This window comes from Thermobia domestica, chromosome 16 (assembly GCF_964235325.1).
Source record: "Thermobia domestica chromosome 16, izTheDome1.hap1.1, whole genome shotgun sequence".
NCBI lineage: Eukaryota > Metazoa > Arthropoda > Insecta > Zygentoma > Lepismatidae > Thermobia > Thermobia domestica.
This window is the reverse complement of record NC_137469.1, coordinates 34,113,780-34,137,999: the sequence shown is the minus strand read 5'-3', so window position 1 is coordinate 34,137,999 and position 24,220 is coordinate 34,113,780. Positions and strand designations below refer to the sequence as shown.

Here is a 24,220-nt window from a genome sequence, read left to right as displayed (position 1 = left end):
ACTTTGAACGTGTTTTATTATTTAGTGATGTGCCTTTTCATAGTATCTCGTAATATGCTCGGAATTTAAAGTTCTCTTTCATGTGTCTTGTCACATTGTTTTCGCAACATATATTTAGTATTGTAGGTTAGGAAAATTTAAGAGAAAATTAACGTATCTTTTGATATTGATATCGGTCTGTGCTGATCCGGTGAAATTTTATTTGGACATACCTTTGGATTTAATATCATTATTTCTAAAACTATCACTTCGTGCAACGTTTTTTTTTCTTTTCTGTAGGTAGATATTTACTTTGAACGTGCCATGATTATAATTACGTGCCTATCCAATCCATTAAACATATATTTTGCCTCATCGAAACTAATAACGTTGGAATATGTCTCAACTTGCTTCACCCAATTAGAATATGATTCCTTACGCGTATCCATCCCTCTTCAAGCTTAACTGATTATGAACAGAAACAATAATAAGTTAAAATAATAATAGTTGGAAAGGCGTTTTAATATTTGAACCTGTCGAGTAGATTTTTTTTTTCCTTTCACTCACTATACATTTGTAAATATTTCATTCTTCATTGATAGCAGTGTTTTCCACGTTATATGTATTATGAAAATGATGAATAGGCTAATGTGAAGTAATAATGCTACTTATTCACTTTAAGTTAAAAGAATGACGTTGTAGTAGTAATGATATGGCCTATGTTTGTATTTCATTTGATATACGACAGGGATACTATAAAGAATGAACGCTCAATTAAGATGTTTATTTAGAAATATAGAAGTAGAGAGGATGGATCGCCAATTTTGTTTTAGTATTAAGAATTTCCTATATGTATCAATGTTGAGAATCATGTTTGATAATATGAATATGTTAAACCACTATGATAACATATTTCCATATAAGATGTTGATAAAGTATCTTTGAGATACCATGATGGAGGCAAATGTTTAATGACACAATTTTTTTTTTAAATCTGTTATAATGTAATCGTTAACTAATGGCACAAATAAACTAGTTTTGAGAATTTGACTTTATGATTTCAAATGCAATTCATAAACTTGAACTTAGACGGTTCTAATTGCTTATTTTCTTTATATATACTAATTAAGCTGGACAATGTTAATTCTTATTTCTTGGTTGGCCACAAAACAAGAATTTGGAAGTCTTCTGATGATAGATAATAACTTTATTATATTGTCTTCCTTCTCTTTTGCTAAAGCTAACGCAACCTGAACATTAAGTCTAATATAACCTTGATTTTTTTTTCCAATACCCTGAGATGGTGTTGTTATAATTAGCGACTTCAGCTTCATAATTTTTATTTATTTTTTTTATATTTCTCTCATTCCTGGAAAACGATTTGTTATAATTGGCTACACCAGCCAGGATTCTATTTACTTTAGCGTTAAGACATAATGAATCAAAACGATTTGTTATAATTGGCGACCCTTAGCCAAGGATATGTATTAATATTTTTATAATTATTGTTTTGTGTGCCAAACTGAGATAAGTATGTGAAGTAATGAGTGGATTGATGATAGTGAGCTATTAAACGCGTGACCCAGTTCATGAAAATGAGTGAAGAAAGTCTTAGTGTAGATGGTTCTACCGAACATTTTAAATGTTGCGGAAACAAGTACAGCGACAGTGTATCCATATGCTGTGAAACTTGTAACCTATGGTTCCATATCCGGTGCCTCAATATTCCTGAGAAAGAACAGGAAATGTTACGTACCCCGGATAGTAATTGGGTTTGTTTTGACTGTAAGTTAGATAAGGTGTTAGCTACAGAAATTGAGCAAACCGTTGAGGAACCTGAAATTGGAATTGATGGAGAACCATTGCTTAAAACGTTGATTGGCATCATTAAGGACTTGAGAACTGAAATGTCAGTTATGAGTGGTGACTTGAGAACTGAAATGTCAGTTATGAGCGGTAAAATGGATGCTGGTAACAATGATTTAAAATCTGACATAAACAAGTTAAATAATAAAATAGATGCTAATAATAATGACTTAAGGGTAGACATTGGTACAATTAAAGAGTCTCTCTCCAGTGTGCAGTTGGATTTATCCACTGTCAAACGAGAATTAGAACATAAAGTAGCATCTGAATTGTCATCTGTAACGTCATCGACATTGACTCTTGAAAAAGAAGTTAAAACTGTAACCACGAATGATAAACTAGACATAAGAGCTAGGGGTTCATGTATAAACAGTAATATTGAAGACACGGATACACTTTTAGTAAATAATTTGTGCGGTGTATCGGATAAAATAAGTAATAGTTTAGAAAATGACAAGGCTGCGTTAGAAGCGCCTGAGTTTAAGTCTCATATAGATGTTACTAAGGATAATTTAAATGATGAGACTGATGATTATTATGATGATGCAAATGTAGATTTAAGTTTAGATTTAGTGTGTAGTAGTAGATTTAATGTACGTGTCAGTAAATCTTATATATAAAAGAGAACGTACAAATCCTTTGTTCCCTCATCACGCTAATACGGCTGAACCAATTTCTTTCATTTTTGGGGGGTTATTAGGATTTGGACCCTAGATGGTTTTTATCATATCACTTTAATTTTCAATTACCAGTGTCTTGAGATAATTGACCATTCAAGTGTCCATAACGTACAAATCCTTTGTTAGTTCATCATAGGTAAAAATAAACGTATTTATATGCAACCCGCATGACCGTGTCACTCGGCGGGTTAACATAAATGACAGGCGATATAATGTTAACATTAGTGCAATCTACTATGGTTTTTATCATATCACTTGAAAGCGAAAAAGTAAAAATTATCTAAGTAACAAAGTTTATTGCGTTCCGGGGTGACCGCAGCGAAGCGGGGCGGGTTAACATAAATGACAGGCGATATAATGTTAACATTTACTGCAATCTTCTATGGTTTTTATCATATCACTTGAAAGCGAAAAAGTAAAAATTATCTAAGTAACAAAGTTTATTGCGTTCCGGGGTGACCGCAGCGAAGCGGGGTGAACGCTGCTAGTATTTGATAAACGAAACCCCAGTAGTGCATGATGATGTGAACAATAGCTCTCTTATGTATGTCGGTTATGAAAGAAAGCAGCATAACAGGGTAGCGATGTCTAGTATAGTTGATACGATAAAGATTCACATACTGAGTGGTGATGACGTTGATGATTTCCTTGATATTGATGACAAAAGAGTAGGTAGATCTCAAAAAGGGAGAAAAGAGATGGGAAAACCTAATTTGATATTGTTTATGGATATTAATGTAAATAGATCGAAACTGTTTAAGTGGTTAGTAGGAAATTGTTCTAGCCAGGGACGAAGACATAAGCTAATCAGAATGAGTAGATCTCAAAAAGGGAGAAAGGAGATAGGAAAACCTGACTTGATATTGTTCATCAATGTTAATATAAGTAGACTGAAACTGTTTAGATGGTTAGTTGGAAATTGTTCTAGCCAGGGGCGGAGACATATGATAACTGGAAAATATTGTTGGAAGTGGCTAGAAGCACTCCATAGGATAAGACAGGCAAAAGTCTCACCGCCTGTATTAGCGCCTCCTGCAATTGAAATTATAACCGTGAATTTTGTTTTCTTCTTCTTTGTTGTATTTCTATTGGTTTAAGTTATGTTCATGATGTTCTATGAATAACGTAGGAGGTAAAATAGACATGCATTAACAAAATGGGGATTTTAGAAATTTGATCTAGAAACTTTTCTTTTAGTGGACTTAGTTAACATAAGAACTGAAATTTTGTAAAGGAGTGGCAAGTTGACTCAAGTTCCTTTGATTAGTGAGCATAATAATTTCAGCTTAAAGAAAATAAATAAATAAATAAATCTTCCGGTTTGGCTAAACCTGCGAAATAATTTCTATTGAAAAGGGAGTGTTAGGACTAATTCAGAATATTCAGAAGTTGCTTACGTACCAGTATAGTATGCGGTACCGGAAATGTATAGTTTAACAGTATAAACCTACCTGTTAGTTAATTCCGTTCGGGTCCAATGATCATTCCTTTGTCTTCTTCAAATGTACCACTCCGTTGTATCGCCGCATTCGTTGGTCGCAGCAGAATTGGTTGATGACATTAACAATAATAACAATAAAGTTTCCCATTTTGTTAGCTATCTCGGTCTTAATTCGTGAAAACAGATTGAGCAGTTATCATAAAAAGGAAGTGATGTTTGCTCAATTGAAACTTCTCTCCTCAAAACAATATTTTGAATGTAAAATGATTTCGTTTCGAGATGAAGCGAGTTTGTATTGCCTTCCTTAAAATTTATTATCGTATTTTATTCTCAAGGAAGAAGAAGGAAGTACAGCGAATTGAAATATAAGTAAAATGTATCTTGAACACAGGAGTCGAGCTGAACTTTTTAAAATTATAATATTTGGCAAACTTTCTAAATTTCTTTTCGTTCGGTTAAGAACGACATGTGCCCAGTATATATTTAAAATGCGGTTTCGGGAAAAAGATAGTCTTCCTCTAGTATACCAGTATTTATAGTTAGGAATGAAGGCTGAACTATTGATAGGTTTACTTCTTTTTATGATTTGTGATGTGCTTTAGTTCTACCTTGGACGAACATTTTATTATTTGGAAGTCACTTTGAAAATTTTTAACCTTTGGGAAATTTTGCACTAAAAATTAAGAATAAACGTTAGTTCCTTTTAGGCATTCTTTCTTGGCGAAGGAAATTTATTCCTCAGTTTGCGGCTCTAACAGCGCCGTTTTTCGATTTGTTAAAGAAAGACAAGAAATATTGTCTAACTGAGGAATTGCTGAATAGATTCCAACAATTGAGGGAATTGTTGAATGAGCCTCCAGCGCTCATTCAACCCAATTTCGATCAACCCTTTCACTTATTTTCAGATGCGTCACTAGAGAATTTGGCTGGCTATCTGGCTCAGTATGATGATACTGGAGAACTTCTCGTTATCGGATACGCAAGTAGAAAATTAAAGTTATATGAAGTTTCCTATTCGATTTTTCAACTGGAGTTGCTGGCAGTATTGTTTCTATGCGAACATTTCTCATATTATATTTTAGGTAGAAGAGTCACGGTCCATTGTGACAACAGCGCAGTGACATACGCTTTTACGTTACAGAATTTAGATCCCCGAACCACAAAAATTTTGTTGAAGTTACAGAGGTTCGATCTTCGGTTCGAGCACATTAAGGGAGTGGACAATAAAATAGTCGATATATTGAGTCGCAATACTCCGGAGCTCCCTGCCGAACCTGAAGAATATCATGTTAATTCTGTTAATTTTGTTAATTTTATTTGTTATGATGAGAGTACGTGGTTCACTGTAAATGAGTTAATGCAAATGCAAGCGGGTGATAAGTACTGTAACGAATTAAAAGCGAAAATGTCAGACAATGCCGATTCTCGAATTCGTATAGTAAATAATTTGGTCTATATTCAAAATTCAAAAACGAAACGTTGGCTGCTAGTAATCCCAGAGTTATTGATTGAGAGAACGATTAGGAAGGTTCATGAAACGGGGCATTTTGGTGTTAGTAAATGTTTGAAATTAGTTCAGGAATTGTTTTTCTGGAAAGGACAAAAACGTACGTTCCAAAATTTCATCAATAATTGTGAATTGTGTGCCCGAACGAAGTTCTCCAATAGAATTATTGCTCGTGAGGATCTACATATTGAGGCAGATAAGCCACATATCAAATTATGCATAGATCTCGTGGGAAAATTGCCATGTAGTTATGGATTCTACTACATCCTCTCAATTGTTGATGTCTATTCACGGTTTCTATGTTATTTGCCGTTGAGGACTGCCACAGCTGCTGAGATTGTTCGGACTCTAGAAAAGGAATATTTCTATCTCTTCCCTTATCCAAATTTTATCATATCCGACCAGGGCCCACAGTTCCTCTCGAACACGTGGAAGAATTACTGTAAGGATCACCAAATTCAGCATATTTTGGTCTCGCCGTACAACCCTTCTGGGAATGGCATTATCGAACGTTCGCATCGAGAACTCAACCGAATTATTCGATTATTGTGCAGCCATAACCACACTAAGTGGAAAACAGTGCTAAAGACGGCACAAGACCTCTTAAACTATTCTTATAATAGCACCATTGGATGTACGCCTGCTGAGGTGTTCATTTCTTTTTCAGCTACCGATAGATTTCGAGAAAAATTTCCATGGCCGTCTGAACTGAAAACAGTAGAAAATTCTAAACGGCATATTCAGGTGGAACCCCGTTTGTTATCAAAACGAAAACGAAAGTCGCAAAATAATGTGATTGAAATTAAGGAAATGGATTTGGTTATGGTTAAAACCCATTTTCAATCGGATGCATTTAAGAAGGTCACACACAAGTACATGCCTGTATTCACGGGGCGTTTTGTTGTGACTCGAGTGCATCACAACTCTGTTTCTTTAAAAGATTTGGAGGGGAGAGAAGTGTCGATTCAAAATTTATCGAACGTAAAATTGTTCAATTGCTCTCCAGAAAAGAGAGAAGAATTATTAAAAGACTTTAAATAGTCATATATATATAAAAAAAAAATTAAAAAAAAATTGAGATATATATAATTTGTTGAAATGTTTTAAGTTGTTAAAAATAAAAAAAAAAATTTTTCTTAAAGCCGCCGGGAAAAAATGTAACCGACCGATTACCGGTTACATTTCTGTTTAAGTTGGTTCCCGTATTTTAATGTTTACCGGTGGTTTACGCAGCGTTAAAGTTGGTTATTGTATTGTAATACTGCGCCCTAATGTTTCTAAAGATTCGTTTTGACGTTAATTTGTTTCGTTGCCAATGAAATGAATGGTGCAAAGGGTGATTAGTTTTATATGAAATACGCAAACACACCAATAATTTACCACCAAAATTTCGAACTGTCTTTTCTGCAACTGTTCGCGTTACTGTAATAATTCCATTCATAGCTTATATAGTGAAATTTAAGTTATACTTTTACTTTACCTTATATAATTCCGTCAGTTATTTAGTTGTAATACTACCCATCGTTTATTGGTTATGCGCTCTGATGTTCATTTGTTGTTCATTCTGATGTTCATTTGTTACTCATTCTGGCTATCACTACAAGAGGGCGTTTGAATCGCTATGCGGGCATCTATTCTACAAATGGCGACCCGCTTAAACAGTGAGAACAGCGGTCGTCATAACAACGGAAATTATTTTCAAGACGTGGTTAGGTGAGTTTGAAATTTATGTTATGTGGTTATTTCCGATAATTAGGAAATGTCATTTAATAGATAGAATGACTGCTTATTTGAATAGGGTTTTGTATAGTAACAGAAGACATATAAATTTATTTTAGTTCGTAGTCGATTATGTAATATTAAAACCGCGCTTATTAAGGTCTGGTGACGCGACTAAGATGACGTAGTTCACCACCACGATGTAAAGAATATAGAAGGCGGTCTGAGTTAGGCTCCTTTAAATTTCGGAAAATTTGATAGCTAAAACAGTTCTGGAAGTCAACCTTGTCTAAATTTTAATATTTTGGTCAACCTGAATAAGTAGAAAGAAAAGGAAAAGAAAATCGAGGAGCCTGACTTCAAAATTAATTTAAATACCTTTAGGCCGAAGGCCGCCAAATGCCATCTCCGCCATTACTGGTGAGGTATAGTGATGGCAAGGGGGATGTAATTTTTCAAAGTTGACGACAATGGGCCACACGGACGGTCTCCTACGACTGTAGGGTATCGAACTGGTGATCCAGTGGCATCAATTTTTGGAGTTTAAGAAGTGGGTATACGAAACCTGCCTATTGAACTGAAAGATTGGGCTTGCATAACCTGTGGAACCTTCCTAACTGGTAATATCTTTTCTCTGTTTTTCTTGTTCAGTCATGAAGTGCTTCAAGATCGCTATGTATAGTTAAATCGAAAAGCGTTACGCGTCTTTCAAGCTCATTATCATAGTCCACTCATGTACTTATAATTGCATGCCATAAGCATGTATGATCGAAGTATGAAATCTTATGTACTTGATACGTGAACCTGAAAATCTTGTGTGTTGATACGGTAAAACTTTACTTCGCACGCACTCTTCCATAGTGATGTACTTTAAGATTTTTGGATGTTTAGGTTAGGTAGTAATGTACTTTGAGATTTTTTTGAATGTTTAGGTTAGGTAAGCTTAGTTAAACGCATGTCCCTTGATGATGTTTATTTTGTGAAATATTTGCTGTAGGTTAGGTTAGGTCAAACTTAAATGTGTGAACCATAATATTTATGTCGGCTAGGTTAGGAAATTAAATTTTGTCCGTGCTTTCGAATCTAATATGTGTCTGTAGGTAGGTTAAATCTGAATTTAAAGAAGATGTTTCCCATAATATTTTGGTTAGGTTAGAGAATTTAATTTTGCCTGTGATTTCAAATCTAATATGTGCCTTTTGTTTTGCCATGTGATATATTTTGTTTTGCCGGGGTGAACTTCACTTTGAACGCACTTGTGATAACTTGACGGTTTATGTTAGAATATTAAATGCTCCGTAACGTGTGTCATTGATAAGTGTTAATGATGATGAAATTTCTTTGGGAGTGTCTTCATTTATATATACTACTGTGTCCTTTTTAAAATACATTTGTGTAGGTTAGGGAAAAGTATATCGTAAGTGTAGAGCCGGTAATAATTGTACTTTGAACGTGTTTTCCATATTTTGCCGTGTGTCCTTTTTTTATATTATTTCGTAATATAGTTTGTATGTGCGCTTTCCATAATTCATCGTGTGCTCTTTAATATTGATTTGTAATACATTTCTACATGCGCAATATGTGTGAAATCGGAAAAATTGTACTTTGAACGTGTTTTATTATTTAGTGATGTGCCTTTTCATAGTATCTCGTAATATGCTCGGAATTTAAAGTTCTCTTTCATGTGTCTTGTCACATTGTTTTCGCAACATATATTTAGTATTGTAGGTTAGGAAAATTTAAGAGAAAATTAACGTATCTTTTGATATTGATATCGGTCTGTGCTGATCCGGTGAAATTTTATTTGGACATACCTTTGGATTTAATATCATTATTTCTAAAACTATCACTTCGTGCAACGTTTTTTTTTTTCTTTTCTGTAGGTAGATATTTACTTTGAACGTGCCATGATTATAATTACGTGCCTATCCAATCCATTAAACATATATTTTGCCTCATCGAAACTAATAACGTTGGAATATGTCTCAACTTGCTTCACCCAATTAGAATATGATTCCTTACGCGTATCCATCCCTCTTCAAGCTTAACTGATTATGAACAGAAACAATAATAAGTTAAAATAATAATAGTTGGAAAGGCGTTTTAATATTTGAACCTGTCGAGTAGATTTTTTTTTCCTTTCACTCACTATACATTTGTAAATATTTCATTCTTCATTGATAGCAGTGTTTTCCACGTTATATGTATTATGAAAATGATGAATAGGCTAATGTGAAGTAATAATGCTACTTATTCACTTTAAGTTAAAAGAATGACGTTGTAGTAGTAATGATATGGCCTATGTTTGTATTTCATTTGATATACGACAGGGATACTATAAAGAATGAACGCTCAATTAAGATGTTTATTTAGAAATATAGAAGTAGAGAGGATGGATCGCCAATTTTGTTTTAGTATTAAGAATTTCCTATATGTATCAATGTTGAGAATCATGTTTGATAATATGAATATGTTAAACCACTATGATAACATATTTCCATATAAGATGTTGATAAAGTATCTTTGAGATACCATGATGGAGGCAAATGTTTAATGACACAATTTTTTTTTTAATCTGTTATAATGTAATCGTTAACTAATGGCACAAATAAACTAGTTTTGAGAATTTGACTTTATGATTTCAAATGCAATTCATAAACTTGAACTTAGACGGTTCTAATTGCTTATTTTCTTTATATATACTAATTAAGCTGGACAATGTTAATTCTTATTTCTTGGTTGGCCACAAAACAAGAATTTGGAAGTCTTCTGATGATAGATAATAACTTTATTATATTGTCTTCCTTCTCTTTTGCTAAAGCTAACGCAACCTGAACATTAAGTCTAATATAACCTTGATTTTTTTTTTCCAATACCCTGAGATGGTGTTGTTATAATTAGCGACTTCAGCTTCATAATTTTTATTTATTTTTTTTTATATTTCTCTCATTCCTGGAAAACGATTTGTTATAATTGGCTACACCAGCCAGGATTCTATTTACTTTAGCGTTAAGACATAATGAATCAAAACGATTTGTTATAGACAGATACTAGTCGTCGATTTGTCTCCCGTCCTCTTGCTTGTCTAGAGAACTAGGAATAACCCAGCCTCAAAACCTCTAATCTCCTGCGGGACTCTTGGCAACCCTTCTACTTGCCTGAAGCATTGGGGCTTCCTACGCCACTCTACTTGGCTTTCCAGGAGCTCTGTTGAGATTCTGTCCTTGGCCGCACGGGCTTGAGCTACCTAATTTCTACCTCGCAATAGAGAAATTTATATTGAAGTATTTCTGTAAATACTGTTGTTATTAGAGTTTTTTTTTAATGATAAACCGATAGTGGGAGTCGATCTCAAGACTCTGATTTACTCAATCTAGCTCTACCTCTTACCTGCACTAGCAGAACTTTTAGAATATTTTCTATAGTAATACTTCCCAATGTAATACGCGTTTTAACGAGTATTTCTGCCCCATAATTACCAGTTTCATCCATTGATTATTTATTACATTTTTGTAACGTCTGGGACCTACTGATATAGAATATTCGAAAGAAAGAGAAAACATACATAGCAAGAGAGACAGAAATATACAGAGTTAACAGAATATACTGACCTTTTAAAGCACCACTTTTGTACAAATTCCATTCTTTGTTCGATGAACCAAAAAAGTTTCCAACGCAAAATAGCAGATCGAATGGCCCACTTTTAGAGTTTACTGTTTCAACTCTATTGAAAAGGGCTTTTAACTTCCCATTTACATCACCGCATATTAAGCTAGAAAGAAAGAGATAAAAACAATAAGAAAAAAAAATTAACACAAATCAGATACCGTTAATAATAATGGAGTATTTGCCAGTACTATGACATTAAACAAGATTTGTGAAATGTAGCTATTAAACAAACAAATACAAATTAAAAATTTTACGCGTCTACTTTGCGTTAGAATATATGAGTCGTCCAGTTTCAAAACCGCTCCTGTCCATTTACAGAAAATCTCAGAAAACAAACAAAACAAAACAAAACAAAACAAAACAAAAAAAAAAAAAAAAAAAAAAAAGGGATGTGCATGTTTTGTAGAACTGGGAATACTTCAGTGTATTCGCGTGAAAAACTTAAACATTCTAAAATATTTCCAGTTCTACAAAACGCATCGATCCTACAGTTTTTCTCGGTTTTCTGGCATTTAATGTAAATGGACAAGAGCCGTTTTGGAACTAGACGGCTCATATATAAATCAGGGTTCACTCTGAAATTTTGATATTGATATCCCTGACTTTCCATGACTGAGTAAGTAAATTTTCCTTGACAAGCGACATCACGAACACCATAAATTATAGTTAAGTTTAGAAAAAAGTAATAGTTTCTTCACTAACTAAAAATCGGTCTCCACCATCCCTCATGGCTGTCCAACGCTGTTCTTCTTATTTATACAATACAGTATATTTTCTAACTGTAAACACTTAACTGTAACTTTTCTAACTGTATGAGTCAAACTCCCTGTATTTGGAATACAATAAAACACTAGCGCCAAACAATAATTATACAAAAAACAATACCAGGATGGAAAAAAATCATGTTAAAAAAATAGCTGAACCTACTCACACACGAAAAATATTACAGGCACTGACCTTCAACATAAATATTATGCACATAGTTTTATCTAGATTCCCCGTTCTCAAGCGCTTCTCCAAAAATACACCCTATGACGATATATATGAACCTCGAGCACAAACAACACGATCAGATACCACATAAACATACAACGCAGCTACTACGTTACCAATATCTGGCAGAGATAGAAAATATTTATTCAACTTACTAATGTACTTAGCCTTCTTCCAATAGGAACTAATATGAAGTATCGAATTCCTCCAACAAATTTTTAGATTAACTTTCCGAATAATCCATCAGTGCAAAGAAAACTCGGTTTTTAATTCAGAAAAGAAAAAATGTCAACATAAACAAATGAATACTACACAGCGAAACTTCATCATACGTACTAATTACTGAAGAGAAGACGGAAGCAGACAAATGACGATCGAACCTTGTTAATTTCTAGTACCCAACTGCATTGTTGTACAAGGTTCTGATTTCTTTCTTTAAATAGAAATATCAAAATATCTTACCAGAAATTAATGTCAATGGTTAATCTAAAAGCCAATTATTTGGAGCAATAATAATTTAGAAGGTTGTAAATTTGGAAAATAACGATTACATTTTGACAGATTATATGTATATATCAATGTAGCCAAATTTTGATCACATTTTGAAGTTATGATACAAATTCCCCCTAATCCCCAAGAGGCATATTTTCGAACTACATGTGGAATATATTATCAAAGGTATCAGAGGGAACTTTAGCTTATTACACCATCATTGTCATGATATTTACACCTACGAAATTTTAGCCGATAAATTTAATCAAGGTTATTATTTTTGAGAACGCCGCCAGAAAACCAAAATCCACACCAAAATCCACACCAAATGATGATCGAACCTTGTTAATTTCTAGTACCCAACTGCATTGTTGTACAAGGTTCTGATTTCTTTCTTTAAATAGAAATATCAAAATATCTTACCAGAAATTAATGCCAATGGTTAATCTAAAAGCCAATTATTTGGAGCAATAATAATTTAGAAGGTTGTAAATTTGGAAAATAACGATTACATTTTGACAGATTATATGTATATCGTCGTCGGCAATTCAAAACCTGCTATGTGCATTTTGCAGGAGAAGCGAAAAACAGTATCCTGGTTAGATTTTTCGCTTTATAAAAGTGATGTTATAAGTAATATTTGATGCTGCACGTAACTTGATAGCTTCTCAAGTAACTTGAGAAGATATCAAGTTACGTGCAGCATCAAATATTACTTATAACATCACTTTTATAAAGCGAAAAATCTAACCAGGATACTGTTTTTCGCTTCTCCTGCAAAATGCACATAACAGGTTTTGAATTGCCGACGACGATATATCAATGTAGCCAAATTATGATCACATTTTGAAGTTATGATACAAATTCCCCCTAATCCCCAAGAGGCATATTTTCAAACTACATGTGGAATATATTATCAAAGGTATCAGAGGGAACTTTAGCTTATTACACCATCATTGTCATGATATTTACACCTACGAAATTTTAGCCGATAAATTTAATCAAGGTTATTATTTTTGAGAACGCCGCCAGAAAACAAAAATCCACACCAACCATTCACTATTCCTCGTTTCCAAATGACAAAAAATGATCCCTGGTAATATGACCTATCTCTTTGATTACCTATGTACAACCAACACATTTATTTTTTCTTCGAGCTCCTCCGTGGCTAAGCGGTTAGCGTACGCTCCCTTGGCGTGGGAGACCTGGGTTCGATTCCCGGCGGGAGCTCATGTGGTTCGGATTTCACGTTAATCAGTAGGTCCACGTCTCATATAGCCTCGCTGCTGAAAGGGACGCTAAACTAAAATCAACTCAACTCAACTCAACTTATTTTTTTCTTCTGAATTATTTGAGATTTTGATTTTTTTTTTTTTTGTCTTGTTCTTTCAAAGTTTGAAGTTTTATAACTTTTCGGTGCTTCTCAAGCTTTTTTTATTTTTAAAGATTTTTCTTATTTCTTTCTAGAATCTATTTTGATTGTTTCAGGTAGTATATATAATTTTGTCAGCAGCTAAAAAAGTCCCTGTCTCTTCTATGAAATATAGCATTTTCCCTGATTTTCGCCATAATGTGAAGTATTTCTCTGACTTTCAAGATCAGTGCAAACTGCATATATATGGGTATCAGATGGCATTAGTGTATCAAAGGTTTAAAAGTAATATGACTCAAGAAACCTTAATGATAAGGCATAACTTTCAGTATCATATATGTACTAAACATGTAACTCATCTGTGACAGAAAGTGCGTAAAAAGTGGGGTCTAGCACTTTGCAAATATAATGCAAACATTCCTTGTGACTATAAGTTTATGGCAACAATTTACAATTACTCGCATACTCACAGTCTGTCCGGTCCTGTAGATGCACATTACGTGGGCTTCAGCCTTCTTTGAGCCGGAAAAGATGCAAAAACTGGTATGTAGTGACCATTTAACACAGGCTAGCGAATAAATTTTCGCATTGAACTTAATTTTATGCGCTTACACATCATCCTCTGCACCAGGTGGGATATTGTCATCTTGCTTATTACAAATATTTTGTAGAAGTATAAGGTGATAAGGCCTTCAGGCTTTTGCGCTGTGGAGTAAGTCCAAATCTTTGTGCTTAAAAACGTTAAAATTTCGTCATTTATAAGGAAATTCAGCGTCATTACCTCAGAAAGTGTTTCTCAAAGAAAGAGTTGCACCCCTCGGCACAGATTCATTTAAGGAAAGCTTTAACGTTTGTGAATAAACACTGTGTCCGGATATATGCCATAAAAACTACAGCGAAAAAAAAAGATCAACCTGTGTTAGGTAGCCACTAAAAACACGAACGCTATCTAATAGCGTAAGGAAGGCCGTAACTGGTGGGCTTCAGAGGTAGCGCGGGAATGCGTCAATAGGGAGCAGGCATGTTAGTGACGGTGGGTATACGCCTAAAAGAGGATGTCGATATACTATCAGGTTAGATTAAGTTTAGTTAGCTTTTAGAATACATTCACTCTACCATTGCGAACATCACATTCAAATATGTAACTGTTTCTCCATTTCTTTATTTTTAAGGCCTTCCTACATTTATCACAATTTCTGCTGGATATCAAGAATCCGTGCCTCTTTACAAAACGTAACGATTGTTCTTCACCAATATACGTCGTTATAAAGTGAAAAGACACACGGAACTGCCATCTTTTAATACGGAGAACTCATTACAACCCAATATCTGACGTTGGCATACCTGCACTTAAAACAGTATCAACAAGACACAACTCTTCAGAGGTCAAAATAACACAGTATACCTGTTTGGTTTCTTCATGAATTTACAAAAATAATCAATTTACCATTTCTCTCCTGTAATTTTACGTACTTCTCATCTCGATCTTTATGCCGAAGAGTAGTTTCAGCATGTTAAGGCTTAAGTTAGGATAAATTACTTTAGTTTGGGTTAGTTTAGTTTAGCTTGGGTTAAGTTCCACATTTCTGGACCTTCTGTGGGGCGCTTGATTCGGAGATAATTCATAAAAGAATTCGAATTTTCCAAACATTTGTTTTCTGCTGGCTCCCCTGCACTTTAACTGTATTCAGTAGGGTATTTTCAAGTCACCCAGTGAAAATATTTTGGTGCTGGCCAAGCTTAGGGACAACTCATTTTGCAAGATTCACAGGAATCTTTCAATACTTTGCATGGAAAAGCATGCTCATAAAAAACAAATTCCTGCTAGCGGCAGATTTAAATAGTACCTAAGTAATATAGCTGTATTTTATATCTACAGGTGTAACACTGGAAAATAGGTTGTAAAATTAAAAAAAAAAAAAAAAAAAAAAAAAAAATCCAAATTCACAGCTTTAAATGATTATCTAAGACATCCCGTAGTATTATTTCTTTGGTATATGAGCAAAAAATTGCGTACAGATCAACAATATATGCGCAAACTGATGAGCTATGGAAATGATTACTGGCGCAAAAAACACGCACCAGCATGTTATGGTTCAGTAAATTAGGTTAGGTTTCGTTAGTACTTGAATGTTACATTTAGAAACACTCACATACGTTTTCCGCAGTTATATGAGTTTCTATAGCAATTGTAATGGTTCCATAATTGTAAATATAAAATACGGCTTCCGTACACTGTGCAGAAATAATCTACAGGCAGAAAATAAGGTGCTGCATTACTTTTGGCGCATTACATTTTGGAATATTTACAGGTAAAATTCAATATTTTGCATGAAAAGACTTATTTATAAAAAACAAATTTCTCCAAGCGATAGAATTAAATACAAAGCAATACACTAGCATTTTAGGTTTACAAGTGTAGGGTTATTAGTGTAAAATCATTACAAGTGTTTTACGACCGATAAAATGAATTAGTGGACATGAAAGGGGACCGTATGACACTATTTACTAACGGCGATGCATTTCTGCATAATGTATAGAAGCTATATTTTATTTGGCATTACTGCTGTATCGTTGGATCAATTTGAAAATCGAAAAGAGTATCAAAATGTATTGCATTCGGTTATATTTGTTTGGATTACATTAAGTTATGTTAGATTACGTTATTAGGCGTGCAGTTTTACTATACGGACACATAGTATAAGTAGTAGTAAGAGTAGGAATACGAGTAGTAGGAACGGGTTAGAAACCCCGCAGGGGTTGGTTGGGTTCTGTTCTCGACATGAAATGGGGAAATTAAAGACTTGCTTAAATTTTTCTGTACATTTTACGGTTTATGGATCCGCATAGTAAAATAAGTGCACCTCTCCGCTAAATAGTCCATCCGCCTCCACATACAGTGCTGCTTACAACATCAAAAACAACCATTAAATATAACCACTTTTTTAATATTTACTATTCCTCTTACCAGACTTTCACTTATTCTTTTTCACAAACTTAAATAAATGATCCAATTGATGCGGTAAATTTCCTAAAATTGTTCCGGCGATGGAGCACTTAACCCTTTTATGGTTACAAATGAAACGCTACTAGTATGAAACCATGCTAAGTGCCATTGAAACTAATATTACTGCCGAAAAGGGTTAATTGCTGCATCGCTTACGTTTATACCCGCCGTCAATGACGTGCCTACTCTTTCAGACGCACCTCCTTCCTAAGCTCAACACTAAGTTTCGCCCTGCCCTGACTCGGTTGTACAGCATTCGTGCTTTTTAGTGGCAATCTAGCACACGTTGGTTTGTGTTTTTCACACTATAGCTTTTGTACCATACATCCGGACGCCATATTTATAAGCAAATCGTAAAAGAATTGTAATTTTGCAATTACTTCGGATGTCACCGTTGAATTTTAACTATGCCAAGTGAAATATTTTCATGTCGCCCAGCGCAAATCATTCAGAAGACAATAAGAAGGAAATTAGTGAAAGAAATATAATCTTTTAATAATTATTTCGAGTGGTGCGCCAAAAGTAAACCTGCACGGAAAATAATACCTAATATAGTCCTCTTTCATATGCATTCATTCATTTTAACCGTGCTGATTTTGTTATGATTTCGGACAAGTAACCTACACCTAATATCTAATACACTCCTCTTTTATGTGTAGCTACTTATTTTAACCGCAAAACTATCGTTTTTAGACGGGCAATTCTTAATCAGTACCAAGGGCAATAGTGAAATAATTGATTTTTCAACAATTATTTTGAGTGGTGTGTCTAAACTTCACCTGCAAAATATAATGAAAAGTATATGGAGATAATAACTAAAATAAATAAAGGTAATAGTACACATGAGAACCCCCTGATCTGCGTTTCTTCTGTGTTCTATTACCACTTCTACATGAAATACCATAAAATTTCTACGTAGTGCAATAGTAAGAAGTATCCATGTGCACAAGACATGCGATATGCCTTAAATTCCCCCCTCCACACAGTCATAGATAAAGTACAAGGGCACTACACATGCAGATATAAAGTACAGGTACGTTTTTATTTTCGTATCAGTCGATAAGTAAATAAAAGTCGCTTTGTTACCCCTTTGTAAGTTCGTACATACTCAATGAATAATCCCTAAAAGTTTGAGCGTCCCGTTCCTTCGGGAACTGATGCAGCTTCATGTATACTATATCCGTTATATTGTCCATTCCAAATAGTTTGCAGATGCATACAGAGTCAAGTACAGAGTTATAATTTTTCAACATTTATTTTAAGTGGTGTCTTTAAACTAACCTGTAAACAGAAACCTGAGATACCTACCGTAAAATTTGAATTTAGTGCAAGTACAATACATCTAATAATTGAGGATTCTCCTTACAATATTAATAATGCCTTTAATTAAATTAATGAAACACTCAATACTTACATTTTGTGTTTGTCACCCATTGCTACTTTCAAGTTAAAAGAATAAAAACAATTTCAAAATCAGTTAATGGAATGAAAACAATCTATTTCTAAAAGTTCACACGCATTGCGATTGTAGTTTGTTTAAATATCGTCCTTACTTTAGCAACAAGCCGCTTGGGAGAGGGTCTCCTAGACGCAGAGTGCCAGTACCATCTAAATTATTTGAATGTGCAATGAAGTGGACACTTTCAGAAATAGTTTGCGTCAAGACAACGCTAATCCTAACAATAATCTGCTACGCCGTTGAGTGTCGCTACCATCCACATATAACGCGACTCAGCCAGACTTACACAGTCCCAGTTCTAGTTTACCTACTTCTCATGAGATGTCGCCATGGTCTCTATTCCATAATTTTTGCCTTCAGTGTTGCTACTTCAGTGTTTGAAACACATTCAGTTATTTAGTTCATCAGCATACGCGTATGTGCAATTGAACTAGATAGATATGTGAGGTGATTTTTTTCCAAAGGTCGACCGGAACTCCTTCTACACGAATATATAATTATTTAATTATTAGTAAACTATAATAATATGTCAAGTAAATGCTTATGCGAAATTCTTGTTTGTACACAAATAGTTTCGATGCCAGTGCCAACAGAAAATTGCTTTCTTCTAAATCGTAGCAACCACCATCATATTCGATTAAACCATAAGTTGCCCCATCGTTTGTTTAATTTATTCTGTATACAAGGTGACCAGACGTCCGTTTTAGCCGGGACAGTCCCTTTTTTCCAACAGTTGTCCCGTTTTTTCTGATTATCGAACGGGACGCCTAAATGTCCCGTTTTTAAATAAAAATGGTCTAGGTGTCCCGTAATTATTATTCAAAATATAAATCGTCAATGCAAATTCTACTCTCTTCCGTACCAACTCTCGTCGCCAAGGTTCAGCCGTGTCTAGTCTAGAACTTCTGAATTTTCAAATGGGAGTTGTGTGTTCGTGGCTCAAGTGGGAATTCTGAGTGTTCAACTAATTAAAAGAATTGTTGGGCAGAATTTGCAATCGGGAACTATTATTTGTTGTGTGGTATACGTAAAGTTAGAAACGGTGTGCTATCACTCTTACTTGTGTATTTTGTAAATTGAGAACACTGCTGAGTCCCAAAATACAATCTGGAAGTCAGATATCCCCCCCGTAGCCGATTCGTATGCGTCCCGTTTTCGCAAGTGAAAATTCTGGTCACCTTGTCTGTATATAAATAATAATTTCATTTGTAATTTGGAAATGTTTCAATGGTTTGCACAGACTTCGATTAAAAAATAAATAAATAAATAAAAAGTTAGTTGTAAAATATGCTCGATTGGTTTCCTTTTTCCCCTCTACTTTTGTAAAGCTTAATAATTTATAGTATTGACACGGAATAGATAGTCATAATGTTCATTTTAGAAAAGCGTCTGATTTCAAATAATCAGAAAACTTATTTTAATATATTAATAATTCTGTAAATGAAAATGAAATGAAATCTTTAAGTTTTACTATTACTATATTATGGTTTCAAAGTTCGTTTTTTTTTTTTTTAATCACAGTAGCTATATTATTACAGTTGTCTCCAGGCCCGTATTCAGGGGGTCTAGCCCCCCCCCCCTGAATTCTGGCTGCCTAAATTTTGCTCCTAGTTTTTTGCGATATTCTATTCCGATGTTGTTGTTTTATGGTTTCATACGTTAAATTACGTTACCAACATTAAATTTAGAGAGCATTGCCGAGCAAGCGTTAGCGAGTGAAGGCGGATTATAGCCCCGCAGGGCACGTTGTTTTCTATCTTCGTTACCAACAATTCACCTTCTTTTCTCACATAAATCACTTCGACTTACCTTTACGGTTTGTACAAATCCCCTACTGCCCTAAAAAGAAAAAAAATGTGTTCGATACTTTCTTGACTACTTGAACACTACTTTCAACTCATTTCTTCAGTAAATCATCCTACTTTCGGCTATTTTTGGCCCCCCAATACTAAACAATTACTTTACTTTTTAGTGCAAATGGAAATTGAACTTAAAAAATCATATTATTACTTATATAAAGTACTGTCAAAGAATTTTAAATTTTTTAACCTTCAAATTCTTTAAAACCTAGAAGTAAATCATAAAATATTAAAATAATGTAATTAGTCGTACGGTTCTTATAATTTGGAAGATGAAGTAAAGAAATGGAAATATATTCCTTCCCGGGAATTTATAGGCCAGGGAAAAACCCGGGAATATTCCCATTTTTAAAATTCCTTTCCACCGGGAATATTCCCACTGCCCATCACTAAATAAGCTCACATGGCGCAATCTGTGATCGAACCATTTACTCCTTGCACCAGAGATAAACGCTCTACCACTGACCTTGTTTTTAAAGGACTTAAAATATGGAGTAGGTTCATTAAAATGAGGGATGAAAATGTACACATAGGGTGAATTTTGTTATTCCATACTGCAAAATATCTCGAAAAAAAAAAAAGCATCAGACGAAAAAATGTACGAAATAAAATTTATATTTTGCAGGCAGAAATTTCTCTATGCTAAAATTCCCTTCCGCCTTAGAGGTGTACGGCGAAACTGAAAAACTGTTTACAAACCCCGTCATTTTAATTGATGATTCGATACGTAAATTTTATTGGAAACATTTTTCGAATGCTGATAGGCTGGTGTAATCGGTTAAATCTAAGTTCACTAAGGTATCTTCAAGTAGGTAGATTAGATAGGCCTTTCTCATCACCGAAGCAATATAAAATACAGAGAGACCATTTAACTTGGAATTCGAACCACTGTAGTGGGTTCAAATGTCAATATTTTCCACCGGGAATCGAATATTTCGTATGTAGACGTTACTTTATTTGTTAGTTACAAATTTTACTTTAAATAAGTTATATATATATATATATAGGCCTATATATGGGGTCCAACTAAAATTTAAATCCCATAAGGTACCGTACGTCGAATGGTATTGTCGCTGTGCCTCCCAGGGTCGCTCTTCATTGGGGCTCAGGGCCCAACTTTAAAAATTTAAATGTAAATATATATCCAGTAATATCTCGTTCGTTAGTTTTTTAAAAACTAAAGAGCACTGTTGCAAAAGATTTTTCATATCAGTCACCGTTTTCAAAATGGCCGCCAAGACATGGTGCCTGTATCAGATAAAACTTCAAGTACCACTAATATGAAAACTAGGGACGGGCACGAGTCGAGCTAAAACTCGACTCGAATAAATATATAATTACTGTAGTTCTTACCATCTAGGCTGAGACTTGCACGGTCGAATTTTTGAATTGAGTTGATTTTGATTTTAACGTCCCTTTGAGCAGCGAGGCTATATGAGACGGGACCTACTGATTAACGTGGAGAACTAACCACAAGAGTTCCCGACGAGAATCGAACCCGCTTAGCCACGAAGGAGCTCTGGTTGAATTTTTTAGCCCAATTAGAAGAAGAACCCGGATAGTGATGTCAACCGGCTCGGCTCGGTGCAAGTGAGTGAACAGCTTGAGCCGGTTTGGTTAGGATTAGCACTGGCTCGGTAGAAGCGATTAATCGGCTCTGTCCGACCCAGGGGCGGATCCAGGACCTACTTCTGGGGGGACGATGGGTTGTCATACTGCTACTTTTAAAGGCTCCAAACTTTGGGATGGGCTTTGTTTATATATATAAAATAATAAAGTTTCCTCTTCTGGGGGGCGATCGCCCCCCACCTGGATCCGCCCCTGGTTCGACCTGGCTCAACTCAGCAGCCAATGGCTCGAACCGGCTCTGTTGGGATGAGTCATTAGCTCGGTTCGGTTCTGCTCAAGTGAGCCAGCGGCTCGATCCGGCCAACTCGGTAGACGTGACATGTGAGCGGTCCTTCTGAGCTTGGCTCTGTGGTGAACAAGCCGTGAGTCGACCCATTTAAACCAATTGCACCATTAGAGTAGGTAAAGTAGGCTCAGGTCATTTAACCTGATCAAATGTTCGAGTTGGTTCGCTACAGGTCAGATGTGGCTTTTATGGAAGTGACTGTATATTCGGCTCAATGGGTCTTCTTGTATCTGGGGTCTAGTTTAAAGAAATCCTTGATTCGGCTGTGAAGAAGACTATTACGAATCTAAGTTCTTGTACAGTCAGGTATAAATTTCCAACTTGATAAATTTCCTGTATATCTATCTTGATGAATTAATGGATTGAAGCTGTGTTTAGTAGCTTCCATTGGTTTAGGTGGGTGGGATCATGGGTCCCTTGCGCCTCCTTTGGGTATGACATTGGTGTTCTAAATGATCTCTTCCTGCGCATACCTTTGTTGGAACCGAGGCAACAAACTTGCTGAGAAAAAATGAAATCTTTAAGTTTTACGTCCCACGGTTATGCCGGTGAGGCTAAAGGAGACGGTGATAATGAGAGATGAATGAAAATGGTGGAATGAAGAAAGTGGGAGGAAACGGGAGAACCCCGAGAAAACCCACGAGCACGGTGTTTGTCCACCACAAAGTTCACTTGGCGGGGAAACTTGCTGAGAATAGACAAACTTGATGCAAGGTAATGCTTTGGAATTTAAAAGTAACTTAATCAATATTGAAATCACTTTAGACAAGACATTTCAGGTTTCTGTCAAATTATCTTTTGATATCAATAAAATATTTTTTTTTTTTCATTTTGCTTTTAATGTGCCCATATTATTCAAACTTACCCTATTTCTAGTCAAAAGATTGGCCTACGTTTTAATAAAATTCATTTCTGATAATTTATGCATCTTCGCGCGTACACTTTGAAGGCTGAGAGAACCTCAGCATGTCGCTGGTGTCCAAATTGATAATGATTAAACACTTTTACTGATATTTCCAACAGTCAAATCCAATAACAATAAAGAAAATGTCAGTTGAGTTGAGTTGATTTTAACGTCCCGTTCAGCAGCGAGACTATATGAGACGTGGATCTACTGATTAACGTGGAATCCGAACCACAGCAGCCTCCGCCGACATCGAACCCAGTTCTCCCACGCCAAATGCGCGTACGTTAACTGCTTATAAAGAAAATTTGTGTTAATTGTCATTGGAATACCTTATATATACTTAAAGTATTAACAAATCAAGACACTCTAAGAATTTAACGACTAGAATTATAAAACAATTATTTTGCCTGTCTTTTGTCTTTTACGTTAATGTATGAACGCACATTTAAAGCTTTTGAGAGAAATTTTGAGGGCTCTAGTCGGGTCGGATGAGTGAGCTGTTGGCGTATGGGAGTGAGAAATGACGTATGGGTTTTCACAGCGGGACAGTTGTCTGTTGATGTTATTTAGTTTTGTTTTCTGGTTTCGTGGAAGACAGGAACCGAGCCTGTGGGTTTCTGAAACTGTATAAGCAAACAAAGAGGCGTGTCTCCCGTTTGAGTGACCGCATGTTGCATGCAACCCAGTCAACTGGCACGTGTCAACTATTAAGGGCTGTGCTGGTGAAGTTGGTGGAAAAAAAAAGGCGCGGAATAAAAAGAAGGAGGTTTCCAACTTTTGCCTCAATTCACATAAACGGACCTGTATTATTTGGCCTTTCTTTGAATTTTCATTCTTTTTTTCATCTTTTTCTTAAAGTAAAACCCGGTTACTGTGTCCCACGATTACGCTGACTACGTTAAAGGAGACGGGTATGAGAAATGTAGGACATGGAGGAATAAAACAATTGGGAGGAAGTGGGACAATTCACAGAAAACGCACCCTAACATTATTTGTCCACCACATAGTTCACTTGGCTTAGGCGGGTATCTAACCAAGGATCACATGCAGCAGAGGTGAACGCTCTACCTCTGTTATCATGTTTAAATTTAAATATTAATACATAACTGAATAAGTAAACAATAATATTTAACAATAAGGCATGGCTAACTTACAATATAATATTGATAGTTTGTTACGTAATCATTTTTTTCGGCACCATGATATTTTTATATCAGTGACGGAAAGAGTTACTAACTTTCACTCATGTCCCCGAAGCTTTCAAGCCAACAGATATACTCGGTGACAAACACGGTATGACTGAGTCTACGAAACATTGACACGCATATGCAAAGTATGTTTCAGGATTATTAATC

The 24,220-nt window shown here is 35.1% G+C and overlaps 1 protein-coding gene across 2 annotated transcripts in view; it reads right to left on the bottom strand.

Annotated features, from left to right (window-relative positions):
- Positions 1–24,220, bottom strand: part of LOC145672986 (CWF19-like protein 1) — an 82,373-nt gene that overhangs the window by 46,610 nt on the left and 11,543 nt on the right. The window contains exons 1-2 of one of the 2 annotated variants that reach the window (XM_081742273.1): positions 18,140–18,278; positions 10,804–10,964 (exon numbers count right to left, since the gene is read on the bottom strand). In XM_081742273.1, coding sequence (XP_081598399.1) covers positions 10,804–10,964; positions 18,140–18,159 — 181 coding nt within the window. In that variant the 5' untranslated portion in view covers positions 18,160–18,278. Of the gene's footprint in view, positions 1–10,803; positions 10,965–18,139; positions 18,279–24,220 lie in introns of those variants that run through there. The other variant, XM_081742274.1, reaches the window with a different exon arrangement.